The 13873-nt window shown below is 36.2% G+C and overlaps 2 protein-coding genes across 6 annotated transcripts in view; one reads left to right on the top strand and one right to left on the bottom strand.

The window, feature by feature from the left end:
* Nucleotides 1-5492, top strand: part of MMS22L (MMS22 like, DNA repair protein) — a 126413-nt gene extending 120921 nt beyond the window's left edge. For all 3 annotated transcript variants that reach the window (XM_005892256.3, XM_070376571.1, XM_070376573.1), the window contains 3 exons: nucleotides 982-1078; nucleotides 2533-2700; nucleotides 3213-5492. In XM_005892256.3, coding sequence (XP_005892318.2) covers nucleotides 982-1078; nucleotides 2533-2700; nucleotides 3213-3306 — 359 coding nt within the window. In that variant the 3' untranslated portion in view covers nucleotides 3307-5492. The remainder of the gene's footprint in view (nucleotides 1-981; nucleotides 1079-2532; nucleotides 2701-3212) is intronic.
* Nucleotides 5493-5637: 145 nt separating this feature from the next.
* Nucleotides 5638-13873, bottom strand: part of KLHL32 (kelch like family member 32) — a 221428-nt gene continuing 213192 nt past the window's right edge. For all 3 annotated transcript variants that reach the window (XM_070376574.1, XM_005892257.2, XM_070376575.1), the window contains one exon: nucleotides 5638-11551. In XM_070376574.1, the coding sequence (XP_070232675.1) occupies nucleotides 11390-11551 (162 nt within the window). In that variant the 3' untranslated portion in view covers nucleotides 5638-11389. The remainder of the gene's footprint in view (nucleotides 11552-13873) is intronic.

Consider the following 13873-nt stretch of genomic DNA (forward strand, 5'->3'; position numbering starts at 1 on the left):
TTCAGTAAAGACAAATATGCTATATCTTCCTTATCCACTATCCTCATGCTATGGAAAACTATCTGCTGCTTAATTAATTTAGGTTCTTGTGCATTGCCATAGTGGATTACAGTTTCTGAAGATTTTCTTATTCTTTAGAGAAAGTAATTTTTCTCCCCAGCTACTTATATTTAATATGCCAAAAACAGTATAAAAAATGTATTAACACTTGGAACATGGTGAATTTTTGGTTCTTTCTTGATTTTTTTTTTTTTTTTTTTTTACCATTTTATGTACAAATGCACAGCTGTAAAGGATTTGGTTAAATACTGAAAGAATGTAAATGATCTCTTTGTAACTTTGCTATCTTTAAAAAGGAAATTAGCATCAACAGTAGTTGATTTTATATATATATGTAGACCATCAACTGATGGATTTGTGTATATATGCAGTCCATGGTGTCGCAGTCAGACACAACTTAGCAACTGAACAACAAATATATAAATCTAATTTTAAGAACAGATGAACTGTTGGTAGTTTCTAATTTACTGCATATGTATTTGTGTATGGAAGGGATATTTTCTAATTTACTGCATATGTATTTGTGAATGGAAGGAATATGAATTTAAAAAATCAATCTGTAAGCGGAAGTATTAAAGGTTATCTGTTGTCAGTGTGTGACAGTTTGCAGTGTTAGGATGGTCGAATGTTTTGAATACGAACTCTTTTCTGATAGAAAGGCATATCTTCACATGTATTTTTTCAGTTACAGTATTTTTTCAGTCACGTGAAAAATAGCCTCAAGTGTTTTGTATTTTCTTAAAATGGAAGATAGGGAGACTTTAGAACAAAAGCTCATAACTATTTCACTTTGAAAAATAAAAAAGCATGTACATACTTTAAGAAAACAACATGTTTTTCTAAATCTAGAGTGCTCATGAAAATGAGGATCCAGATGGTGAATTCAGGCACAATGTGTAATGCTGTAATTTTCCCTCCTAGTTAAAAGGCTGGCCACTGAGAACTTGCAATGCATGGTCAGAGCCTGCCAAGTGGGGTCAGGAGGAGAACCTGCCGCCCAGCTGACTTCTGTGTTTAGGTAACTGGAAAATATGCCAACTGGCAAGCAGACTATTGCCAGCCATTTGACAGTCAACATGTTTTCTAAATAACTAATTATCCAAAACATAATGTGTTACTACTTGTTTGTAGTTTCAATTATTATATTTTTGGCAGTAGTTCTGCTATGTAGTTGTTTTATTAAAAAATAAAATTACTAGGGAGAAAAATGACTTTACATTACCTGAGAATTTAGTAAGGAAGATGCTTGCATGTGTTTCAGAGGAAAAAGTGGAAAACGTGAGTCATAGCGACAGGTATACAGGCTTTGGAGCTGGTAAACGTGCTACTCAGCAGCCAGTGTGGAAGTGCCTGTCTCTGGTCTTCCTGTTCACTTTAGATGCTGTGAACCCACAGAGCTCCACTGGATGTAAATTGTGAAGCACAGACTTTATATACAGATCCGTTGTTCCTTCGTAAGAATAACTGCAACTTGTAGAACGTTTTCTGTTTTGTTTCTGTTTTCCTGCCTTGCACTGTATAGAATCTTAGGCTTTCTGTTAAAGCAGTACTTTTAAAGTGTATCTTTCTCATAGTTTCTACCCATTGAGCTTCATTTCATGTATCTCTACCATAGCACCACTGTGTTAAATAGTCTGGGTCCATTTCCTTCATTCTGTGTGGGATTTTTGATTCCTCAGCTTTCTTTCTTATCATGTAGTTGGGACTTGTCAGTTGTTCACAGTTTATTTACAGAATATAAAAATTGTGATCATTTGAAATAAATACTGGGTTTAAGAAAACTGTAAAACCCTAAGAGACAAGGAAGGATTTTATATGAACAAAAATTACATGTTTGTTAAGTACAGTTTACTAAGCTAGGTGACTTTTGGTGAAGGTGGGGAGAGTGGAAATTTTCTGATTAAAATATATAATTCTTTATATATAATGTATAATTATATAAATATTCTTTATAAATATATATTCTTCATATTTTATTCTTCTGTGGGTCTACAGTCTCCTGTTCAATTAAGGAATATAGAAATTATTTAGAAGTAACTTGCTTTCATCATAGAAATACTGTTTATCTAGAGATAGGAATAATTAACTAAAAGTTAAACAAAATAACCAGAAAACTGGACTCGTTTTCTGTTTTAGTCTCTTTTACACCCTTACCATCCAGATTGACCACATGCAAAGCGTAGCAGGAAAGTCTCTGGCATTAGATTTTTCCCTGTTAATCCTTCCTCTTGGGATTCCAACTCTTCCCTCTCCCTCTTAATGCCATCACTCTGGTCATGGCTCACGCTGAAGCCATTTCTTTTCTTTATTTTCAAGTTTCAGTCTGTATGGCGTCTATCATAGATCCTTATGATAATCTTACATAAAGTGATTTTTCTTGCGTTCAGTTTACAGCTTGTTGCTATAATTGGCTAAATACTAGCCCAAGTAATTGCCCCAAGAGTAATTCTAAGTAACCTGTTTTACTTTCAGGCAGTTTATTGAAGATTATGGTATGAGATATGACTATCAGATTTACAGCATTTTAGAAGCAGTAGCAGCATTGGACCAGCAGGTTGTTATCCACTTGGTTCCTACCCTTACTCAGTCTCTGAAGAATTCAGAGCGGAAGTGGGGCCTTGGCAGAAATAGTGCACAGAGGTATGTTTGATTATTTGATTATATCCTTTTGGACAATGATTATGAAATCTTGATTCATTTTCCTAGTAATGGCCTATTTTCCCATTTATAAAGATTTGGAGTCTGTTCCAGTGAATAGGGTTAGTGGCTCAACTAGATAATATGCTTTTGGTCAAAAATAGATACAGGCTCTTTTTTTTCCCTATAGGCTTATGACTGAACATAGTGCTGGACTATTTAGAGTAATGAAACGTGGTGGGATAAGTCTGTATATCCCAGAGAGGTTGTTTTAAAAGAGAAAAGACCCTGATGCTGGAAAGACTGAGGGCAGGAGAAGGGGGCTGCAGAGGATGAGATGGTTGGATGGCATCACCGACTTTAATAGACATGAGTTTGAGCTAACTCTGGGAGATAGTGAAGGACAGGAAGCCTGGAGTGCTGCAGTCCATGAGTTCGCAGAGTCTGACACGATTCAGCAACTGCACAGCAGCAATAAACATGTATCTCTCTCTTCTTTTCTTTTGTCTTTACAGGGAAGCCTATAGCAAACTTTTATCTCAGCTAGGACAAGCAGGACAAGATGAGATACAGAGACTGGAAAATGATCATGTTGAATCTAGTTTGTAATTTTATCCTCAACATTAATTATAACTACCTAAAGCCACTTTGTGCCATTTGACTCCTACTTTTATTAATTGTATAATGTTCTGTTAAAGATACTTTATAGGATCTTTTCCGTACATACCTGTAAGTATAAAGTATATAAATAAGAAAATAAAAGTTAATTAAATATGTTATAGAATCTTTGGAACTTGGTAAGACTGCATTCTGTTTTGAAGCAGTTTTAGTTAAACTAAAGAAGCTTAAAGTTTTCCTATCCGGGAGTGCTGTCTGTGTATGTCTATGCAGGTTTGTACTGATTGATCCATGGGCATTGTATTGTAGTGTGACTTTCTGCCTTGCAAGTAATTTATTTCTGTTTTTTGTTTCTTTACAAGTTATGTTTAATCATAACACTATTTCACATTACCTGGCTGCCCTATGCTGGCTTTGTTACTTGGTTGCTTTCTTGTTTGCTTGTTTTTATTGTTTGGTTTCTTTTGACAAATGGTCAGGAGATAGGACTGTCTTTGTTATCCTTTTTTATACTATGTTTGAGGCAAGTTAATAAAATTCTTTCAGAGCACACTGAACTCTGAGAAATGAATCTGGCTAAGGGATTATACAGATACATATATAAATTTTTTTTGACTTGGGCTAAGGCAATGGCACCCCACTCCAGTACTCTTGCCTGGAAAATCCCATGGACGGAGGAGCCTGGTAGGCTGCAGTCCATGGGGTTGTGAAGAGTCAGACACAACTGAGCAACTTCACTTTCACTTTTCACTTTCATGCATTGGAGAAGGAAATGGCAACCCACTCCAGTGTTCTTGCCTGGAGAATCCCAGGGACGGGGGAGCCTGGTGGGCTGCCGTCCATGGGGTCGCACAGAGTCAGACACGACTGAAATGACTTAGCAGCAGCAACAGTGTTTATACTTGGGGTTCAACAGTTGCCAGATGTTTTTCTATTCATCCTTTCTTTTGGAGTTGTCATATCAAGAGGAGGATAAATAAGAGCCTTTAAAAAGAGAATAAATAATATTCTGGAACTTTTTTAAGGTTACAAATTAACAGGAGAGTTCTGAAAAGTTAGCTGAATTATCCACTTGCTCTTCAACTACAGCCTCTTATAAACTAGCATCTTACATATTTGCAGGGAACCAGCTTAGTTTCCTGTAGCAGTTCATTTCTCAACTCTTTAATTATCTGAAATTTCAGATTTATTTTACTGGGTTGGGCATTGTCCTTGACTCCTTTTTCTAGTGAGCATTATTTGGTAAAAACAGTTCCAGTCTTAGTGCTGAGAACCCATGTGGGTCTTAAACCCAGCTCCACTTTGTGACCATGAGCAGATTCTTAATCTTTTCTGAGCCTTAATTTCCTCATGGAGAAAAATGAGTAATAATACTTATTGAAATTTCACAGTGTTCTGGTAAGAATCAGTGGGATAACCAATTTATAATCATGTAATTAAAATGTATGTGAAAGTATTTGGTGATCTACATTGTTAGGCATACAGCCATGATTACTGTATCTCATGCACAAAAGTAAAGAAACTTCTCAGTTTTGTTCTTCTCTAACAGTATGTCCTAGATGAATGATTCTACTTCTTTTCAGTGTTTTCTTACATGTCATGTTTGCTAACTTTGAAATAACTTGTTTTCTTCTGGGGCCTCTAGTGTTTATCATGGTTTCACTATTCCTTCAGGAAAACATTTTCACCCCTTTTCTGGCTCAAATATCTTTTACATGCACTGCAGTCAGGAAACTATAGTTAGTTAATAGACCTTTCCTTATTGGAATTTGTAAAGTCTAAAGGACTGCATGACTTATAAATGGTCTATTTTACCCCTAAATAAACTAATTCAATAAATAGGATGAATAAAAGCCTCTTTAAGGTTACTTAAGACTTCATAGCCGGAGAAGGCAATGGCACCCTACTCCAGTACTCTTGCCTGGAAAATCCCATGGACAGGGGGCCTGGTGGGCTGCAGTCCATGGGGTTGTGAAGAGTCGGACATGACTGAGGGACTTCACTTTCACTTTTCACTTTCATGCATTGGAGAAGGAAATGGCAACCCACTCCAGTACCTGGAAAATCCACTCCAGTTGCCTGGAATGGCAACCCACTCCAGTTGCCTGGAAAATCCCAGGGATGGAGGAGCCTGGTGGGCTGCCGTCTATGGGGTCACACAGAGTCAGACATGACTGAAGAAACTTAGCAGCAGGAGCAGCAGCAAGACTTCATAGCAGTGAATTTCTTTTCATTATAATAGTGACTTACTAATGATGTATTATTACTAATGATGTATTATTTTACAAGTTTTAGCAGTTGAAATTTAAAATATTTAATGGAGTGCCTTTAAAGGGTTATTTGTGTGTGTGTGTGTGTGTGTGTGTGTATTCCTCCCCAAGGGAAATTGATAAAGATGTCTTAGATAATCTTGCTCTTAGCTTATGAAACTTTTTAAGGGTTAAGAAAATCTGTTACTAAATCCCGTATTAGGATATGTACCTGTGTATATTAATAAATTTATACATAAAACTCAGTAACAAGAAAGTCTGTAACATGTATATGTAGATATATTTTTTAATTTGTGTATCAGTAAAATTTTAAACTGTTTTGTTCGTTGAAGAAAAAAGAAAATTTATGATTCAGTTCCGTTTCTTAAAAATCTTCACTGACCCTTATTACTATAGTCTTCTCTCTTTCCATTCCCAGACTTAGAATAGTCTTATAGTTGCTTCCTTAATGTTCTTTTTCCCCTAAAATCCCTGTAATATCTGAGGTGACTGCTTCTACCATTGTTAAGGTAAGCCAGTCTCTTGTGGTCAAATCTGGAATGTGTTCTCATTTCCCTTGTGCTTTGGCACCTCTGTGACATTGCATTCTCTTTTTTCTTCTCATCCCTTCCTCAGCGATACTGCTTCTTCCTACATACACATTTTCCCTTCTTCTCCCCACTGGTAAGATCTGGCCCTTCACCTGCTCTGTCTCAACATTCTTCTGGTAGCTAATAACTTTATCTTTCACATCTGTATCTAGTACTGCTTTTTCTCTAAACATCTAGTTGGATTCTCCTGGAATCTCAGGGCAACATGTCAAGCTGCCTTTCTCACCTTCTTTTCCAGAGAAGGTGACACTGTCTTTGCCATCATTTTCTACCCAGAGCGTACACCACTTTCCCAGTTCACCTAACCTTGATGTTTCTTGGATTCTTCATTGTTCCCCAGTTTTCATCTGATCAGCAGTACAAGCTCTTGCTATTTTTTTCTCTTTGCCATCATGTGCATCCAAATTTATTAGGCACTATAATCAGCTCCTTATCTCCGGACTATTGAAATTTATTCTTGACGTAGTTCTGACCTTAATGTTCCTAGAAGACTACTTTGTTACTTTGCTGCTCAAGGACCTCCATTTACTTCCCATTGTTAGTAAGCTGACATTGAAGCCCTTCTGTCAGGAGAATTCCTGCTCCCTGACAATATACGTTCTCTTTCCAAACTCAACTCAAGCAGGAGAGTAGGCTGTCTTGGCTGCTTTCGCTGAATGACATGTTCATTCTACACTGTGGGCCTCATTCAATTTGCCAGCTTACCACCATTTCTACAGAAACCTAACTTTAAGATCCTCAAATAGGAAAATTAAAATATACATATTAGGCTTCCTTGGTGGTTCAGATGTTAAAGAATCTGCCTGCAATGCAGGAGATCTGGATTTCATCTGTGGGTTAGGAAGATTCCCTGGAGAAGGGAATGGCTACCCACCCCAGTATTCTTACCTGGAGAATTCCATGGACAAATGAGCCTGGCGGGCTAGTCCATGGGGTTGCAGAGTCAGACACTTGTTCAGTTGCTCAGTCATGTCCAACTCTTTGCGACCCCATGGACTGCAGCAGGCCAGGCTTCCCTGTCCTTCACCATCTCCCAGAATGGGCTCAAACTCACGTACATTGAGTCAGTGATGCCATCCAGCTATCTCATCCTCTATCCCCTTCTCCTCCTGTCCTCAATCTTTCCCAGCATCAGGGTCTTTTCCAGTGAGTCAGCTCTTCACACTGAGTAGAGTAGCGTAGCATTGCACTGAGTAGCAATGAGTAGAGTCGGACGCTACTCAGTGACTAACACTTTCACTTTCTATACATAAGTATTCCAGTCAGTTTCTTTAAAATATCAGGTGGAGTGTAAAAGATGATTGAATGACAACACGGTGATGAAAAGGACTTTTATTAGACACTCAGATTTGGTTTGATTTAAATTTCAATTGAACATTTAATTAGGTTTTCATAGGGGAGAAGACGACATGGGTGTATTGTCTCTATACAAAATCATTCAGTATTCAGTGCATTTGTACTGGAAGAGTTTCACAGTATAAACTTTTACATCTTTCCTTATCCCTAGCAAATTTTATTCTCTTACTAAGCATATTTGACTTTTTTGTTTTGGGGGGTAAGTAAAAAAAATTATTTGTGGGTTGTTAGGTGTGTATTTTCACTATACATTGTTATTTTTATCTTCTTCTGTGCTTCATCACAAATCGTTAAAACTACTGTTTATAACTAATTACATGGACTCCTTTGCATGTACATTCATAGAATCTTGGCAGTTTTTATTTTTAGGATTATATAATCATATAAGAATTTGACAAGCTGTTACAGTTGGGAAAAACCTTAAGAAAACTACTTTCTCTAAGTTCTACGCATCAACTTAACACTTTGTTTCAGAGATAAAAGGCAGATATCATAGAAACTTCACCAAAAACTGTGTTATCTGTTCTAAACCACTGGTTTTTGATTCATACTCTATTTTTACATAAACCTTATATCTTCCAAAAACCGATCTCCTGCTGCCTCCTCCTAGGGTTAAAAATATTGCATTGTCAGTCAAGTGGAGAGTATGTTAGTATAAATAACAGGCTCTGTTTGTATAAAACGGTTGGGGAACTAGCAAAATAGTATATTCTTTCACATATTTGATGTAAGATACGAGATTTATATTTTGATTCTGTGACAAACTATATTGTTAAGTTTACCAAAATCAGTATCAAATGATTAGAACTGACCAACTTCTGCTTATTGAAGTTTTTGATGTGAAGATAGTTACCCAGTTCATTGCACTTGTGAATTATGCTTTTAAAAAAATTCTGGGCATTTTTATTTTATACACGTTTTAAGTTATTTGTGTACAAAGTAATGAGATATAATAAAAATGCATATATTCAACTTACACTGCACTTGTGATTATTCAACTTCCTCTTTATGACAGATTGACTCTTTGAAAACCAAAATAAAAATGAACCATGTTACCTAGAGGAATATTTTTTATCTTACTTAGTCCTATTGCTTTTATACTCTGCCTTAACAAAAGAAAGTTAATTTTTCAGCTACTATAATGGCTGAGGGTATACAATACACATACGGCTAAACTGTGAGGAAAATACAGAGAAATGGTGCGAAAAATACCCTAAAAATAACCAATTGGCATTTTGCTCTTAAAGATCTAAGGAAAATCACTGCGTTTTACATACATTTTATTATCTTTATTTTAAAGATTCATGTCTTTTCTGGCTTTTCCTCCTAGAGTAAGAACACTGCAAATATCTGTGTTACTGCTTTTTCTTTTTTAAAGTACAATCTTGATATTTAAATTGTTTTAGGTTTCATGGTTTTATGGAAATTGAAATTAATAAATACAAATACGGTATGGTCTTTGAAGATTAAAAATGGAAGATTTATTACTGTAGAATAGTTCACTATAATAGAAAACATGTATTTGAATAGTTTCAGTGGACTTTGGTTTTTATGACCAGCCATTGTTCTCTAGAATTTTTCTTATTAGCTCTTATGATTGGTAATTTGAGGGACAGGATCGAATTATAAGTGATCTGGATTTTTTTCTTTGTGGGGAAGGGTTGCTGTACTTTGGATGCTATTCTTTGTTTACAATTATGGTTCTGAAAATTATGTAAAATTTATATAAAAATTCCGACTTCTATTGTATAGTATTATTACTATTATACAATTATTAATTATACAATTATTACTGAGTAGTACTATACAAGGAAAGGTTTGATAATATATACTGATTTGTTTTAAATGAGTAGTTAGATGTTTTCACAGAAATTAGAATAATCTCAGGCTGCCTTTCCATTTATCAGTCAAACAAGTTCACTTTTAGACCATTTCCCTTTTAATAATTGGGTAGAGAATCTGGGATTAAAAATAGATTGTTTTATAAGGTAAAATTCCTGGAGGGAAGAAATCTGTGTGTCAAGTAGAAATTTTAGTAAATCTGAAATAACTGTTTAGGTCCATGTTGAAAAGATTTCTGAAATGTTGGAGTCCACTTTCCTGACACTGTAAGTAAGGCATTTTTTAAAATTTAGATGGTTTGTACTTTATAAAGAGACTCTGTTTTCCTTCTAAATAGCAATTATCAATTTTCAGAACTGTACAAATACTCCTCTAAGGTTTTTTGTTTCTAAACTTAAATCTTTTCTTTTAAAATTTTACTACTCTTTTTCTTACCCTAGTCTCCCCTCCCCCCTTAATCTGAACAGCCAGAAATTATATGTTTATTGTTAATATATTGATATTTAATACATATTTAAAATAAGTGTTTTAGGTACTATATAATATATAAAGTTAGTGATTTCTCTACTTAGGATAAAAATATTTTTATTCACTTCTGCTTACTAAAAGTGGCTACATGAACAAAATGACAGTTTCCTATAAGCCAAGGATTGCTGAATGCTTAAACTATACCAAGGAATAAAAGTGAAATCTTCCTTTTAAGAAAGGTGACTTATTGTAACAAGATTAGAGAAAGGGGGAAAACTCACATTGTAGTTGTGGAATTTATGTTCAAATACGATTATTGAGTTGTTTAATTTGTTAACTTTTTGTTATAGATGAAGCAAATTCAAAAACCTAGCCTAAAAAATTCTTATGCATTATTAAAAATGGTAGTAATATGTATTGGTGATGGAGAAGAATCCCACAAGCACTCAAGATTGACATAACCTTTGACAAAGTGGAAAAACTTTTATTAGAACTACTGATTCTAGGTTCAAATTTATGTCAAAGCACTTTATGATACCAAAATTAGTCCAACTAATTTTTTTTTTCGAGCTTTAAAATGTCACTTTTCACTAAATAGTCTTAAATGAATTTGAGGCAAGGGTTTGTACAAGTTTAGGAATCTTTGGCTTTGGTAAATTCCCTGTTTTCTAATTAGTATGTCTCTTTTACATGCTTTTCAGAATCATCTTATAGTATGTCTTCCAAGTTCTATCCAGTAATTTTTAAACTTCAAAAATAATCTCCCGGTTCAATTACAAAGTTCTAAAGACAGTAAAATACCTTGTATTTTGAGTGATTTTTTTTTTTTTTTTTTTTAGACAAAGTACTTCAGAGCATTTGCCCAATCCTCACAACGTTCTTCTGAATTAATATGTAAATCAATAATTGCCCTCCTTAAAAAGTGAGAAAATTGAAGCTCTGTAAAGTTAAGCCAAGGTCACAGAGCAACCAAGGTGAAAAATCTGGGTACTCCACCTGCTATTCCAGTGTATTTCTGTTATTCATATTACCTTGAATAAAATATGGCATTTAAAAATTTATGATGTCATAATGGTGAGTACTCTGCTTATACAGCAGTGTTGTATAATGTTGGATTTTTAACAGAAAAATTACAAACCCAGGGTTTAGTAAAGATATTAAGTACTGACAATTTTTTTGAAGATCACTGACGGCAGTACTTGTGAAATAAACTGCCTCACTAAGAGTGTAGTGTCCTGGACAGCACTGATTAGACAAGGTGTATAAAGAATGCTTTAAAGACCCATAGACCACTCAGTCGGCCCTAAGCTAACACCACAGTAAAAGTCATACATACTATATATTGACACACACGGAGAAGAGTGACAGGCATTTTCAATAATGTGTATTTTAGAAAACTTCATTTTTTGCTTATGTTTATCTGAATATAATAAGATCTAGAAAACAGAACAAGGAAGCATTGAGCACTGAGTATTTTCATGCCCAGTATCCAAAAGTCAGGCTTTTTTTCCTCCTGTTCATGACAGTTATTAAGAAAGCACTGGCTTTTCAGACAGTGCCAATCCTGTGATGAGGCACTTGAAGAGTCTGAAGGTTAGGGCATGTGAAATACGGAGCGGGGAGGAAGCATGCTGCTATTCCATTGGAAGCAAAAGGGAGTCTAGGCCCGTAGAATACTTCTTCTTTGCCTTCTCTACTTACATCCAGTACCTACAAAGGAAGGGAAAAATCTGTATGTTAAAGGTGGTTGTTCAAAATAAAGCTGTGTACACATGAAAGAGAACCTGCAGTTAATTTCAGTTATGCTGACATGACTATATCTTACATATTGCTATTTTTCTCACAGTGTTGTACCAGAAATATGTATTTAGTTCCTGTAAAATACTATTCTACACATTTATGTGTATGTACATAGATGTTTGTTTATAATTATTTAGCCTTCAGAACAAGTGTTGAGATGCAGGCAGCATTATCGTCCTTTAATAAAACGGCCTTAGATTGGTTAAGTAACTTGCCCAAACTAGTAAGCGTTGTTTGTATGCTGGCTTACAAATCCTCATCTGCAATATGAAAATAACATTGACTTTGCAGCTTTGCTCTGAAAACTGGTGAGATCATCTCACGCAGGGTCTGGCACAGAGAATATTATAGCTTCGTAACAGGTTCAAGAAAATCAGTTGCTTCTGGAGATTTTCCCCCAGTTATTTCCTTGTTAAGCTGGAGTTACATCTCTTTCCTTATATGGAAAAGAATCTTTGTTAGTTAGTGCCTGCTGTCACCTCACTGATTTCTGGTTTAATCTTAGTACTAGGAAGATTCTTTTATAAGACAAGCTGGCCATGTCATACTTGTCGAACCCATAAAAATAGCCCTCAATCATCTTATCCTGTCTTCATACGACCTTCCTCTAACTTCATTTAAAACTTTTCCTTCCTTGGGTTCTATGACCTTAAAAAAACAGTTTGTCATTCATATTGTCCTGGTGTCAGCCACTCTGGTCCACTTCTTCCAGCCACATCCTAAATGCAGACGTGCCCCAGCATTCCAACCACAGACCCTGTGGCACTCTTCAGTGGTCCCATCCACTCTTACACCCACATCTGTCACCTAAGTGGATAATTCTTAAGCTTTTAATGCAATAATGCATTATTTTAGATGAAAGGGGCCCTTGAGATTTGGGGATCCAAGCCCATAAAGACGGACATCAGTAAGGCCTAGAGTAAAAGATCACACCTGTAGCTTTTTTCCCCCAAATGGACATTTAGCTGTCCCATCCCATTTACTGAACAATATGCCCTGTCACTACTAATTTTAAATCGCTCCAATATATGCTACATACAGATTTTTCTTTGTTCTCTTTTGTTGATTTATGTATCTTCCTACAAAAGCACATTTACAGTTACTTTGGGTAAGGGCATGTCTCTCTCATTCATTTTCAAGCATTTCTTGGTAATTCTTATATTCTTTCCTGGAGAAACTTCAAGATCAATTTGACAAGTATTATTCCCCCACCCTGTGAATTTGACTAGCTATGTGACTTACTCAAGGTCACATAGCTAGTAAGTGGTAGAGCCAGTTTTTTGGCTCAGAGTTGCAACCCCAAAAAAAATAAGGATTTCATGCCATTTTGTGACATCCCCGCCCCAACTGAATACATTTTTAGAACACAAAAGCTGAAGTCACCCATCCAGAGAACTTTTGTCTGGTTTCCTGGACCAAGAGAGACTGTGTATGGTAAGTGCCTGTGTGCGTGCTCAGTCAGGTCCAACTCTGCAACCCCATGGACTGTAGCCCCACCAGGCTCCTCTGTCCATGGGATTCACCAAGCAAGAATACTGGAGTGGGTTGCCATTTCCTACTCCAGGGGATCTTCCCGATCCAGGAATTGAACCCATGTCTCTTGCATCCCCTGTATTGGCAGGCAGATTCTTTACCACTACGCCACCTGGGAAGCCACTGAGCAGATGTAATTTATTTAATCTGTAAGACGGGGAGAACGAAGGTTTGGTGGTTTTTCTCCAAAATGGTCCCTTGAAAGTTGGCAGAGAGAAGGCATTGGGGAGAAGGAGGTGCCAACTTGGCAGCATATCCTCCAGCCAAAAAGAAGTAATCATAAGTGAAGAGCAGTGGAGGTGATCTGACAGCAGAGACCAATCACTTAGGCAGCTGCTCCTTTATGCTTGTCATCCACAGGATTCCTACCAGACTAGAGTCAAGCTCTGTGCCAGCTGCTCGCTTACACACCCACTGAATAAACAAGAGCACCTGACTCCTCAGGACTTAACATTTTCCATGTGTAAGTATTACAAGTCCAAAGCCCAATCTTTATTAATTTAAGAGCATCTCAGCTTTTGTTTCAGTTGTCCTCATAATGGGTTAAATGGTTTGTGGTAAGTCACACAGCAGAAAAGAAGATAAAAAAGTATGGTTTCTCAACATTTGACATGCTTCATCCCTGTGTGGCTGAATCCTACAAATGACAGTTAAATAAACTTTAATGAGAGTCCAGAAGGGTCAGTCTAATAGGTTACT

This window comes from Bos mutus, chromosome 9 (genome assembly GCF_027580195.1).
Source record: "Bos mutus isolate GX-2022 chromosome 9, NWIPB_WYAK_1.1, whole genome shotgun sequence".
NCBI lineage: Eukaryota > Metazoa > Chordata > Mammalia > Artiodactyla > Bovidae > Bos > Bos mutus.